The sequence below is a fragment of the Mustela putorius genome, unplaced genomic scaffold (assembly GCF_011764305.1).
Source record: "Mustela putorius furo isolate JIRA1106 unplaced genomic scaffold, ASM1176430v1.1 tig00000095_pilon_pilon_pilon, whole genome shotgun sequence".
NCBI classification, from domain to species: domain Eukaryota; kingdom Metazoa; phylum Chordata; class Mammalia; order Carnivora; family Mustelidae; genus Mustela; species Mustela putorius.
In genome coordinates this window covers 2,303,366-2,317,544 of record NW_025421280.1, presented here as the reverse complement: position 1 = coordinate 2,317,544, position 14,179 = coordinate 2,303,366, and the positions used below count along the sequence as shown (strand labels likewise).

At 44.7% G+C, this 14,179-nt stretch overlaps 1 protein-coding gene across 2 annotated transcripts in view; it reads right to left on the bottom strand.

Annotated features, from left to right (window-relative positions):
- EIF4E3 (eukaryotic translation initiation factor 4E family member 3) overlaps positions 1-14,179 on the bottom strand; it is a 186,099-nt gene that overhangs the window by 160,166 nt on the left and 11,754 nt on the right. For both annotated transcript variants that reach the window (XM_045088505.1, XM_045088506.1), the window contains exons 2-4: positions 12,233-12,305; positions 3,194-3,288; positions 1,628-1,688 (exon numbers count right to left, since the gene is read on the bottom strand). In XM_045088505.1, the coding sequence (XP_044944440.1) occupies positions 1,628-1,688; positions 3,194-3,288; positions 12,233-12,305 (229 nt within the window). The remainder of the gene's footprint in view (positions 1-1,627; positions 1,689-3,193; positions 3,289-12,232; positions 12,306-14,179) is intronic.

The window sequence follows — 14,179 nt, the reverse complement described above, 5'->3', positions numbered from 1 at the left end:
GGCGAGCGGGGAATAACAACAGGCTGATCTCCCAGGGCTGCTGTGACCATGAAATTAGTCAACAAATGTATTCAAAGGGCTTAGCACTGTGACTGCAGCAAAAGAAGTTAATACTTAAAATCTGTTCCACAAATAGCAACAAGTTTGCTCTATGCCAGGTGCTCGCTACATATTAACTATAAATAATGGTGTTTATTACTATGTCCTAATACATTGAAAGCAGCCTAGCTGAATTTTTAACCAAGATGATAGCTGTTAAGCACCAGGAGCTTTCACTCGCAAGAGAGAATGTCTTTTCCCTTTTCTGGATGCTCCCTTTGGCTCCGCTGGTCTCCCTTCTGGAGATCATGCTCTCCATTCTCTTCGTCCCACCTGTGGCGTCTTACACTTTCATGATGAAGTTGAGAGCATTGCAAGTAAGTTAGGGGAAAGGGGAGGTTCCCTCCCCCGCTGTGACATCAGACAAGGTTGGCCCACCAGACCCCACTCCTCCACAAGTGGCAGTGAGTGAAAAGGACACCTGTACAGACGTCAATGTGCTAGTATCTGTGACGGCAGATGAACGAGGAGAGAAAGGACGAACGTGCCCATCAGCTACCGTTCACCACACGCGGACATCACACATATTTGTATCTACCGGCACTCAAAGTCTGGTGTGAGTCAATCAAGCACATGAAAAGGAAACCGTGCTCTCGCTGAAATTAAAAACTTACGTTCTCTCCTCTTAAAGGTGTGGGGCAGGAGGAGCTTCACAGGCCTTGCCTGGTGGTTGGCTGCCCTGACATTTTTGGGAAAGCCAAGTAACAGGCAAATCCTGGAGCTATGCATCTTGGGGACAGTCTGCTTCATTAACAAATAAATCTGGTCACATCTTTAGGTTTGTGCTTATAGGGAAATGACTCAAGCCTATGGGTCTCTGGAGACACTGTAATTCTTTGAGCTTATCCACATGAAAGAAACCATGAAGAGGTGATTCAGGTAGCTTCTGCCCTTTCATCCATTTTCAAAGAAGTGTTTTGGTTTCCCAAAGCTTAAGAATGGGTTCGAATGTTCACTTTTTAGTCAGTAGGATGAATTTGAGCCTATTCTAGAAAATCTCGGTTTCTGAGACTTGACCACGAGAAACCAGTTGTCTCATAGGCCATCCTACCAAGCCGACTCTCCCCGGTCCCACAGAGAGGCTGGGCACAATCTTACACGAACCCCCCCGGCATGGTGTGATGCGTGGCCTCCCAAGCATCCCTGTGTCCGCACCAAGCTCAGTGGAGGAAGGACCAGGCTTGGGTGGGCGGGGATCTGCTTCTCTCTCATATACCAACTTCCATATGCTAGTCATGAGGAAATGACCGCCAGCATCAGCCTTTCTGTAAAGTTTAGAAGCGTGCAGCTCTTCGGAATTTTCGATATAGTCCCATAGCTGCACCGTTTCTGTACAGAAACACGATACTACCTTTTCAAGGTGACACTGGGAGGCAGAAATTCACGAAGGTCAGAACAGATTTTCTCACCCCCAGTCCTGCTCTGAGAGGACCAAGTGGGCTGCCTAAATAGCCCGAGATGCTCACCACAAGCAGTCAACAACAACCCAGCCACAGCCAGTTCTAGAAGAGGACCGGAACAAACCTACCGTGCTGTCCTTGGGGACTTTCATCTTCCATACGCCACCCTTCGCATTACTCTCCTCTTCCCTGGATCAGAGACCGAGGTTTGAAATTAGACTCAAGGATTAAGTAATTCTACATGCATTTAATTTATCCACAAATGGCATTAAAAATGACAAACCATGGAACATTCTTCAATAAATTCTCCCGCAGCCCTTTTACTGTAAAAGGAAGTGGAGGAAAGAAAAAGAAAGGGGGTGAAGATGGGAAGGGAAGAAACTGGGATTCAGTGGCCACATGGGCAGGGGTGGCGATGGGCCACCAGCTGCTCACCTTGAAGCAGGTGGCGATGAGAGGTTCCCTATGCTGTCTGGGAAAGGACAATCAATACAAGTGCTTTACACGCGTGAAAGCCATTACGCTTCAGCACCACATTCATGGCATTGCCTTGTCCAAGTCTCATATCAACCTTCCACTCTATGCCTGATAGGAGACTCGGCCCCAGTGGTGGGCACTCGCCATGATTTCCTATTTAGTATCTGCCTGCTCATCTGGTAAAAGCGCCCTGATTTCCCTTTAAGGAGCTACTTGTCCCCTACTTCTATGTCAGACCCATTCTGATAGGGCTGATGCCGCATCCTAGCCTCAAGGATGGGCTTCTGACCCAGGTTTGCTATGAAAATACTGCCTCTTTCTAGGCCTTGTGATTGCCCAGTGATGGAAAGAACCCGTGGTGGGCCAAGGACAGTCAGCCCTGGCATCACATGGGGTCTGGTGAAGGCTGAGAGCGATAAACTTGGAGGGTATAAGACGGCAGCTCCCAAGACCCATGCCGCCGCTCCGGAGGCAGAGCCTCTCTGAAAAATTACACCAACTCTGAGGAAAGCAAAGCAAATCTGACGGAGTGTGTCAGATTCCTAATAACATCTGAGTGCTTGGGTATGGCAGAAATCAGCCCTACCAGGGGACATCTCCGTTACTTAGAACACGCAAGGGACACGATATACGAGTTTATTCCTAATTGGGACTCCAGCCCAAGCAAACTGGCTCATCGTCTACTACTCTCATCATGACACCAAGCTATTAAAGAAGGATCCCTTCCTCTAGACCCTGGGCTGTGCCTGATTCCCACACTTTTGTGGGGTCCATGTGAGAGACGTCTCTGAGGTTCGAGCGTACAGCAGACGTGCATACTCCACCTGATCCTCTCATCTCCCAGCAGCCTAGAAGCTTCTATACCCCACGGTCTAGGTCATTATCATGCAAATGAAAGAACAAACCAAAATGCAGCAACGCCCCATACAAAGGAGCTGCATCATAAGTCTGGCGTGTAAACAATGACCTATTTTTGGTGAGACCACAATGGGGTGTTCAGTGGGGAACACTGAGAAAACTACTCATCATTGTGGAGCCCAGGGTGAAGGGGAAAGTTGGGGCAGCAGCTTCCTTCGTAATTAAGAGCTGAAATTACTTTCCATCATTACCGGGAGAAGATGACTTTGGCATTCCAATTTGGCATGAAGTAAATATTTTATGAGGTTCACAACCACTTCCCTCCCGCCTTAACCTCAAATTACAAGTTAGACACTTACCAAAGTGGTCGCCTCTCTCCTCTCATTAAATGATAACTACATCTCAAAGGCAGGCTAGTCACAGGAGGGATATTATTGTACACACTCCAGAATATCTTCAAAAGAAAAACACTTTGTTTAATATACCCAGTATTGATTTACTGTGCCACCAGATTATAAAATTAATGCATTAAAGAAAAAAAAAAAGCCAGTTCTCATTAAATCCTATCCATTTGAAATACATTTTCTTTTCAGTAATCTTTCTAGTTTTCTGCTAGGAAATGTAACAGCATTAAAGAATGTTCCTTGCTGATGGTGGGCCAAGTTCTTTGCTTCCCAGGAAGCTACGGCTATTTAACGAACTTCCATATGCAATGTATCTCCGTGTAAACCTGGGCAAGGACCTCACTGTTGACTTTTCCAGCAGGTGGATGGCATCTGATACAGACCTGAGTGCTGAATATATGTAATGAACCTTATTTCCTTGTAACACAGACCACTTTCTTTCAAAGTCCAGAAGGAAACTGTTCCACTTTGGATTAGGGGATGGCTTATGGAGGAGGAGGTGGCAAAGAGAGATCACCTTATGCACTCTCTTCTTTCCTCTCCCCTCCTAGAAGGAATAGGGAACAGCTCAGTTACTAAAGCAACAAGTTGCCCAAAATAGGGGACCACACGTTTCTGTCCTCCCCAAATGCATATACTGAAACCCTAACCTCCAAGGGAATGGTATTAGGAGGTATGGTCTTTGGGAGCTAATGAGGTCAGAGGAATAGAGCCCCCAGGATGAGATTAGTGTCCCAACAAGAAAAGAAGGAGAACAAGCCCTCTTTCTCTTTTGGATGTCTGCATATAACAAGAACATGGCTATCTGTCTATAAACCAGGAAGATGGCCTTTACCAGAACCCAGCCATGCAAGCACCCTGATCTTGGACTTCTAGCCCCCAGACCTGTGAGAGATCAATGTCTACTGTTTAAGCCCTCCAGACTGCAGTATTCTCTTATAGCAACTGGAACTTACTCAGATGCAGAGTGGCCAGTGGACAAAAACAGATTTCAGAAAAATAAGAGAATAAGAATGACACCAATAAGAGTAGTTCCTAACAGTGGCCCTGTTATACCAACTTTTACATATGCCTGTCATCTATCCTTCCAACAGCCTCATTGGGGGCACGGTTACTACTCCTATTTTATACAGAAGGGAATGCAGGCACCGAGACTCATCTGCCTAAGAGTCAGTGTTTGGTATGACCACTGGGATTAGGATGAGGATTCAGTTTACAAATAAGAAAGCCCTTCCCAGACTGTTGGGAATGGGCCATCATAACACTGCATTATGAATGCTACACAAACAAGAAATACTACTCTGTGTGGTAGGGTAAGCAAAGGGTGGCTGGGTGGGTCTTCAGGTAGATCTGAGGGAAACAGCCTGAGCAACACAACAACCAGAAAAATAAATCCTAGGGCTTCTGCCACAGAATAACATCAGCGGAATGAAAGTTTATATACGCTGAATGATAAGTCTTAGGAGTTGTTCAAGCCTGTCTGGTGTAAAAACTAAAGCCCAATTAATTGCAAGGACAGCAACAACGAAATAGAAGATAAAACTGAAAACAGCCATCTTGATCCCTTATACTAAAGCGGTACCACGTAAGGAACAGCTGGAAGTAGGTCAGTGGTGCCAGCAGGGCGTATGTGCAGGAAAAAAACCTACTATGTATGGGCTTCAGTACTATGCAGTGTTTCAGGCATCCATGGGGGGGGGGCTTGGAAGGCACCCCTGCTAGATATGGGGGGGATGCCCATAAACATGATAGAGAAACAGTTTCAGGAAGGAGTCCAGCATTACACACTCCTGAGACCCTCCTCCTGCTTCGAGAAAGTAAAAGCGCTCTTTCTCCAGAAGCTTGAAATTCATGATCGTGTTCTCTGTAACACATTTTAAGTTTTGTTGAAAGACCTGAATTTGGGGCGCCTGGGTGGCTCAGTGGGTTAAAGCCTCTGCCTTCCGCTCAGGTCAGGATCCCAGAGTCCTGGGGTCGAGCCCCACATCAGGCTCTCTGCTCAGCGGGGAGCCTGCATCCCACCCCGACCCCCACCCCCGCCTGCCTCTCTGCCTACTTGTGATCTCTGTCTGTCAAATAAATAAAATCTTTAAAAAAAGAAAAGAAAAAGACCTAAATCTTACTATCAATAGGGACTTGCCCATAGATTTCAAAAGCCTAAAATTTTTAGAATTCCTATAATTAATTCAAAGTGGCCTGCAAACAGCAGATTGGAGTAAAAGTAAGCACAACGTTGATAAATCAGAGCCAAGTGCTTTTTTCAAAAGCCTGAAATGATCCCCTGGGGTGAGGGAAGGTATAAAAGTCGGGCATCCTTCATTTGGGCAACATTGGCAGGCACCAGTCACGAGGAGGTACTGTGATGAGCTCTTGGGGGAACAGAACTGAACATGTGAGGGCCAGCCTTGCCCACGGAGCCCACATGTCAGTGGGTAAGTTCTCAAGCATCATTCGGGGACCCTCTGTGAAGAATGGAGGCAGGGCAGATGGTGGTCCTGCGAAGCTATAAATTCAAGTCTAGCTGCGTTTAGGACCAGAGTTCTCAGGATCACCTTCACAGCTCATGAAGCACTTGCAACCCTAATTTCCTCCTCTACGTATCAAGCAGATACAGCTACTGCATTGGATGATTTAATGGTTAGAGATGAAGTAAGAGTTTGTGATATGCCTCCAGCAAGGAAGCAAGGTGTGGTCAGACTCACGAGACAGTGTGACCAACTGATAAATCCCCAATCTACCAGTTCTGATGGGAGCAATTATGCCCCATCTGATGGTCTTCTGCCAAACAGATAATCCTTCATTACCAGAAAAACTGACAAATTTCTTTCTCAATTTTCTACTGGAATGTTCTGAAGAAATGAGAAAGAGACCGTACTTGAAAATAGTAGCAAAGAAAAAAATGTCATGTTGTGATAGAGGAGCAGGTGTAAAATAAAATAAAAACACTCAGCAAACACTCTCCCCCACCGGAAAACAACAAAATCCAGAATTACTTCTGAGGGCCACTGTATCTGATGCAGGAGAGTACTTTTAAATAAGAAGCAAGTATTTCTATTCCATAGGAATGGGTTTCTAGATCTAGAGCTTGCTTCCCACCAACTGAATCAATGATATTTGCAGGGAGGACAGAGAGAACCCAGAGCAAACAAGGCAACAAGGGAAGAACTTCAAGGATGTTTTTACCTGACAGCAGACACTGTAGGCTGAAAGCAAAGTGCTTCTGATCGGCAAGAGCTGGGTACTTGAGAGAGAAATGGGTTTTGTTTTGAATTCCAAGGCGGCCTGACTTCAAGAGAGAACCCAAGTTGGAAGGACTAATCATCACGTAGGTAAAATGCAATCAGGGCACTCTCCCACCCTACAGGAAGTTGCTGAATAAATCACAGAGTCTGAATGGGGGAGCTAAGTGGGATTCGTACTTTGAGAGGCGAGAACCCACAGAAAAACCTGGGGAAACACATCAGAGCAGTGTTTCTGCAGAAGGAAGCACTGCTTCCCGCATAAGGCCACCATTGCATACTTCCTTATTAATGTTAATACTTTAAAGGGCACAGGGGCTTCAGAAAACGGAAGTGAAAGCATAAGAAAGTGACCAGCCTCGGAAGCCTGTATACCATCATAACAAAGGGCGATAAAGTGCAAAAAGGGAATGAATAAAGGAAAAGGGGTTTGGGGCCCCAACAGGTAGTCCATTGGAGGAAGTGACAGAACCTACATGGGAGTCACCGCTGTGGAGTAAGCTTGGCTATGCAGACTCGAGGGATAAGAAAAGGGGCTACCTTTACAAATGGAAGTTTATGCCACCCTTCAAAGGGAAATTCAAGCCTGATGTTAGGCAGACAGGAGAGCACGGCCTTCCTCCCCTGCCCGCCGTTTCTCAACTGCCTTCAGCTTAACAGAATTCTTATGCTAGAGTGGCATTTTGAGGGGTGACATATTTTGAGCCCCTTTGGAGACCCAGTTTTACATTTGAAGTGACTAAATTATGTGCAAGACTTCATTTCTGCCTTCAGCCCCCACCAGCACAGTGGCCCCCCATGCCAAAACACCTGATACCAGGTGTTTTGATGTGACATAACCTTGGTTCAAATCAATAGGCTCAACAATCCAAAAATCAGTTGGCCTAAAACTTACTTACTTCCTTAGGGCTTATACTCCTATTTGTTCAATTGGAATAATGATTCATAATTACTTAGTAACTGAATAAGCTAAAGTCCCTCTGTTTGGTAAACCCAGCCTCGTAGTGAGCCAAAGGAAGGTAGAGAAAAGCCAGCAGAGAGAGAGGACCACGGGTAACCACTGCAGTTCTGTTTCTGCACAAATGGGTGGTGACTGTGAATGCTGATCTCATTATATACATCATGAACAAATTCAATGATAAAGAATCCCGTCTTACTCAAAATTAAGTCTGTGTTCCACAGACCTATGAGGTAGACCTGGCTGCAGGTCCTTCTCTTCGTCTCTTCAACATGGTATGTTTGTGTTTCTTACTCCAGTAAGAAACCTTCCCCCAAACGGTTCATTCCAGGTCATTCTATTGCAGAGGCCACCCATGGTGGGCTGCCCATCTGTGTTCAAAACTTGAATCAATCTTCACCTCCTTCTTCATTGTCAGTACTGACCTATAAACCCCTCCTTCTGAAAGGGACCGCTCTCGCTCCCCAATGATTTGGAAGGCAATCTGTCATGCTAACTTCAATGATCTGACCACATCACGCCGTCCCATGAGGGAGGATGTCTTGACGTCACTGGCAGGACACAGGTACAGAAGGAACATTGTCATAGTTTTAACATGTGGTATGCATTTTTGATAAAGCCTTTCTGTTTATGATAAGTGATGCTGGATATCCATTTACAGAAAAAACATGAAGTTTCTGTATTATGCAAATTTAAGTAAAAAGTCAGCCAATTTATGCAAAATATTGGGTAGAACACAACACAAGTGGGACACAGTGTGGCAAAACCTTGAAGGGGATAACACAGATGACCGAGGTGGGAGAGAATGCTGCGGAGGAATGGGTTTTGGGGGTGGAATTGCTGGGTTTTGCAGCAGCAACGCTAAAAGAGAGTGGGGACGAGGGAGCCCTCCCTTGCAAATACTATTTGGCAGGTAGCTCTTCCTTCTCCCACAGGTAGAAGCTGTGGTTCTCTTCTGTACTGCATCCATTTAGGACATAAAAACACAGGAGAAATGTGGAAAATTTAGAAATGTTTACAAAAGAGTAAACGGAATCAATAAGCATCTGGAAAACGCAACTAGATGAAAAATGGAATTTTCCAAGAACGGCAGGAAAGTAAGGAATAAATTTAACTTCAAGCAAAGAGAATTATTGTTGACTACAGTGAGTGTCCTTAGCAGGTGTTAGTGGGCTGTCTGGAGGCATGGGCCTCCCCCCACCAACCCCAAGTTAGGGTGGAGTGAAAGGAAAGAAATGATCTAGAAGCGGGGGGGGGGGGGAGGGGCGTGGTTCTAGTCCCTGGGGCATGGCAAGGTTGGCTGATTCCACTGGGTGTTTTAGAGCACTAACCTCTCAGTCTCAGTCTCTGCAGCTAATCAATGGGAATAACAATTCCTCCCCCACCCCCATCAACACCTCTGATTTACTGAAGGGCTTTAAAGTACAAAGAGACGTATTTTATCCTGCTGTATAAAGCAGTCATTAATAACACAGGATGCTCAATTTCACCCAAAGAGAGATGGGGGGGGGGATCACAGACACAATCAGGGATGCAGGGTTTTTTTTAGTGCTGAAAGAGCAAAGGTCCAAGAATTGATATATAATCACAGAATAAGAACACAGGGGAACCGAAGCACGTCCTCAAATGACTTAAAAACTGGCACCAAAGCCAGTTGTTAAATACTCAGGACCGTTCGCAAATGTTGAGGACATGCAGAGGCTGGAATCCCAGAAGTTACTGATAAGTTAAATGTGTTTTCCACAGTCGGGGTGGCAGCAGGAACATCATCTGGGGAACAACTGCTTGAAATCAATCACTGAAAAGGAGTGGCGCGCAGCCGTCTGAGAGAAAACATGACTGAGGGCAACGCGAGAAGATGCTCAGGAGAAGCTGGTGAGCCATGGGAGACGGGCCTCTTATTATTATTATTATTGGACCTGACCATGAGCTTTTCACCTCCTTGTGCCATTTCACTCTCAGGGCCCCATGATACAATCAGTATTGAGACTGTTCCCATCCTGGAGATGAGTAAGCAGATACAGAGAAGTTAAGCAACTTGTACGAGCAAGTGAGTGGCAGATACAGGATAGGAACCCAGGCAGTGTGACGACGCTACACCCTCACCCACATCCTCGCCTGTCAACTGATGATGCCAAGGGGTAGCATCCAACACCACTTTAGGAAAAGCTGCCAAAGTCTGGGTATGAGGTGCCAAGCACGACTAAGAACCATATGCAATCTCATTTAACCCTAGATCAACCTTAGGGAGTTGGCAGCGCTCTGACCTCAGCCAGACAGATAAGGAAACCAAGGCAGACAGGGGCACATGGGAGATATGAAAGAACCTCCTGACCACTTGGGGCAGTGTTTCATTATCATGGCCCTCTGCCCCACCCCCAAAGAACCCTTTTTTCTAATCACTCCCTTGTGAAATGTTAATACCACAGCAGAGCTGTTCATTTGCTTATGTACTGGATAGATAGCTATGCTTTATGTATAAAAAGAGTAGGATTTTTCACCCCACCAAGGATCAGTTTTTGCCCCCATTAAGAATGGAGCCAACAGCTTACAGGATCCTTATGCAAGTAGTTCGTTGTGGTTCAGGAAAAATGGTTCATTTCTTAACTTCTCATTTAGTCCTTCGGTCCTTTAGTATGTCCTATACATGTATGTATTTATTTAAAAGATTTTATTTATAAGAGATTTATTTATTTGAGAGAGAGAGAGAGCGAGAGCGACCTTGTGGTGGGCTCGTGGTGGGAAGGGACAGAGGGAGAGGGGGAGAGGGAAGCCTCAAGCCAACTCCCTGTTCGGTGGAAAGCCTGACAGGGGGCTCGATCCCAGGACCCTGAGATCATGACCCAAGACAAAATCAAGAGTTGGCTACTTAACCAACTGAGCCATCCAGGTGCCCCAATCCTTCGGTATTTATTGGCGGAAAGGAATAACAGACACAAGAGACTATGGTACGGTGTGATTCCATTTACAGAATGTTCAGTAAAACACAGAAAGATATATGGTGATAGAAATGTGAATAGTGGCTGCTTCTGGAAGAGAAGGATAAACAGAAGGAAAGGAGGGACTTTCTGACGATGCAAATCTTTTTTATCTTGATCTGGGTTATGGTTACATGCCTGCATACCTTTGTCAAAACTTATCAAACTGCACACTTACATAATCTACATTTACCGAATATAAATTATCTCCCAATATAGTTTTCAAGAAAATATTTCCTAGTATGTGTCAACGGGGGTACTTTAAAAATTGGTCCTGAAGACCCTTTCTGACTTGCTGCTAGATGCCAAGACTCAACCAAATGGTCTGTGGTCACACAGGGTCAGGGAAACAAACAGACCCCACGATCTGACTTTACCAATGTCCGCCCTGGAGTCCCAGGCAGAGATCTGAGGCCTGTGTCATAAAGGAGTGGGGAAAAGTCTACTGAGCACCCTCCTAAGTCAAAGGGATCTAAGAACTTCCATTTGAAAACAGGTTTCAAAATCAAGGGTTCCGAGGTTCATACAATGACTACTATGTAAGAGGGAATGAAAGTCCACAACATCACCACAGGGAAAAAGCAAGGGGAAGCCTTTCCTGGAATCGGAGAGCCTTCATTCCTCTGGATAGTGGCCCACGTGCTGCCTTGTGACACTGCTTGTACTTGGCACCGCACGATTATTTACGGCAGCACTGTTCTTTTGCTTTCCACATGCTTATGCCACTTTCCCAACTAGATCAGAAATGGACTATGGTCTGGACTGTGTCTTTACATCTGGCTCGGTGGCCATGCATGGCACCTTACCATCAGATTTTGGGGACCACAGAAAACTGAGAGTATCAAATTTTCTGAAACAGAGAGTGGGAGAAGTTCTGAAAAAAAGGAACTTTGTGCTAGTTCTAAATGTCCAGCGGCATTAAAAGATTTAGAGACACAACAGGAAAATGTTAAATTGGGCCCTTCCAGAACATTCTAAACATAGAGTCACTGCAAGTAGACAGCAGCCTTAAATCCTTATTCTGTCTATAACGGTGCATTAACCTCAAAAAGGGGGACATACTTGACAGACTTTAAAAGACACACTTTTAAAGAAAATGGAAATGTGATCAACTAAATAAATCAGGTTTTTCAGAAATCTTCTTCAGAAGGGTTGGTTAGAGAAAGAATGGCCAGGACTAAGAGCTTCCAGGTGTTGAGAAGCTACAGTTGTATCAGGTATCCTGCTAGGCACAGTACCTTACTCTTCCTGACCACTCCAGAGAGAGGTACTCGTGTTATACCCACTTTACAGAAATTAAAGGTGTTGATACTTGCTTAATTTAGAATGATGGAAGCTAAACGGGAAGTAGGAAACAGGCTTGAGACCTTCCACTTTCATGCTCAACCCGCATTCCGGTTCTGCTCTTCCCGTGTGACCTGTAGCCTTAGGTAAGCCTACAGGGGGGATGCTACTGCATCTCAGAGAAGGGAAACAGAGCTCAGAGCTCAGAGAGGGAGTAGCTGCACTGGCATCTGAATGGGGACACAGATCCATGAAAGGACACATCACAGTGTGCTCCTCTCGAGGAGGTACAAAATATTTAGGCAGTTACTATGTTTTAGTAGGTCCCCAGGAGAAGAGCAGGCCACCTGGATATGGGCTCAACCAGCCTGTGTGTTACATCTAGTTAAGCACAGAGCCACCAAAAGACCTGAGAGCTGCCCGGGGGACAGAACACCGGGTGGGGACTGCTTGCCAAGCGGCCGTTTTATTGGCTGGAAGATCAAATGTCCCCCATATACTGTGTTCACTGGGTACATCCATTTCTGGATCTTACCTGCACTGTCTGTACTGTGTAGATTTTCTTCAGATTCGAGGCACACTCAGCGGCTGTGGCACCAGGAAGGGATCTAAGGAAACAGAAATAAAGAGCAAAGACACAAGCGAAACAAGGAGTCAATGTTCATGAAGTCAGTCTGCAGGTTTTCATACAAATTAGGTCTGAAACCACAGCAGCAGACATTTCTGGGATGTGATTTAGAATTTAAAATGTGAAATCCCTACTCTGTGAAGTCATGCGTCTGTCTCTCCTAAAAGCAAGCATATTTATTTGGTGGGAAAAATAAAAAAGTAAATGTATGTAAAAAAGATATTGGAAACTTTTAAAAATCACATTTTAAAAAATACTAAACCTTTAAAAAAATCACATTTAAAAAAAAATACTATAATAACCTTGTAATAACCAAGCCTTTTTCTAGGACTTTGGATGTGAAACTGTGCCCAGAGTACAGGTGACTGAAATCATAGGCTCTTGGCCCAGTGACATGTTTGAAAAACTTGTTAGTTCTCTGGTGGTAAATATTCAGGAACTCTTAAGAAACAGAGTAACTTTTTGCCAACTTTAAGAAAACATGATTACTAAAAGTCAACTTTAATTTCACCTGAAATTTGCATATATTTCCCCAACATGTGCTTTCAGAAAAACTCAGTTATTTTCTCGGGCTGATTTAATTAGTTCTGGGGAATTCTGTGGTCAGAATACATTAATCTTTAGTTTGCCATACGGTCCACTAGATGGCAACATACGACAGGTTTATTCAGCGGAAAACTTGGGCGCTAGGGACAGGCCTTACCCCAGCACCATTCCTGGGGTTAGGGGCAACGTAACAAGGTCTCATCAATCCTTAGAAGCAGAGTCTCATTTCTTGCTACCTTTTCCTTTTTCCTATATTGAACTAGCAGTTCTTGCTCAAGACTGTCGGGACCCAGAAATGTCTGGGCAAAGGGGAATATTCACCTCTCAATTAATGCTTGAAAGCCCTGTGTCCGGTGGCGAGGTGGGAAATGAAGCTTGCGGAGAGGAGAACATTCTGGCTCACAGTCAACCCGGAATCTATAAACTGGAACTATGGACCAGTGTTCCCTGGTGTCTACATGGAACAGAAAAGTGTCCTTCTGAATACAGTTCCCTGGCTTCAAGGTCACTAAGGAAGTATAAGTGTGGACTAGTTTGAGGGCAAACAAAGGAGCCTGTTAAGTTGGTGATGTGATAAATTAAAGCTACCCTAATGCATGGGCTTCCAAGTCTTTTCCAGTTGTTCATAAATGTGCTGGACATTAAAAAAAAAAAAAAGGCAAATCCACAATAACCAGCGTGATCGCATTTTCTTGCTAGACCTGAAGCCTAATACAACTATGCTGAAGAGAGTGGTGAAGAGTGAGATATTCGATCAGCATCTAGCTAGGACAGTGCCCGGCCCCAGATGAATCCATCAGTCCACAGAGATTGCCTTGACATGATTAAGTATTAACCTACTATTTAATGCAGGTTTTTATACTGGTTTTGGTTTCAATTATAAAATGATTGGGTGAAAAAAAACCCCACTAAACAGACCTTGAACTTTTTTTCTGGATAGATTTTCACATGAAAAATCTTTCCCTTTTACAAGAAAATCTATTGGCATTTATTCCAATGCTGATTTTTCCCCCCTTTGGGAAGTTTAGCTGACCTCTCCACCAGAAATGCCCAGCAAGACATCCCTGCATCACCCAAAGGACACAGGAGAGCAAAGAGAGAGCTCCTTCACTAACAGGATGGAGGTTTGTTGGGATCCAAAGGAAAGAAATGTACTTTGCCTTTCTTTCATTTTTAAAACAGCATATTTCTAAGTTTTACTATTTTTTAAAGTCACACTTCCATGTGTAACGTGTAGAACTTGAGTATTTGAATGTTCGCCTCAGACAGCATTCTATCAACTTAACACAATGCGAGGATAACACCATT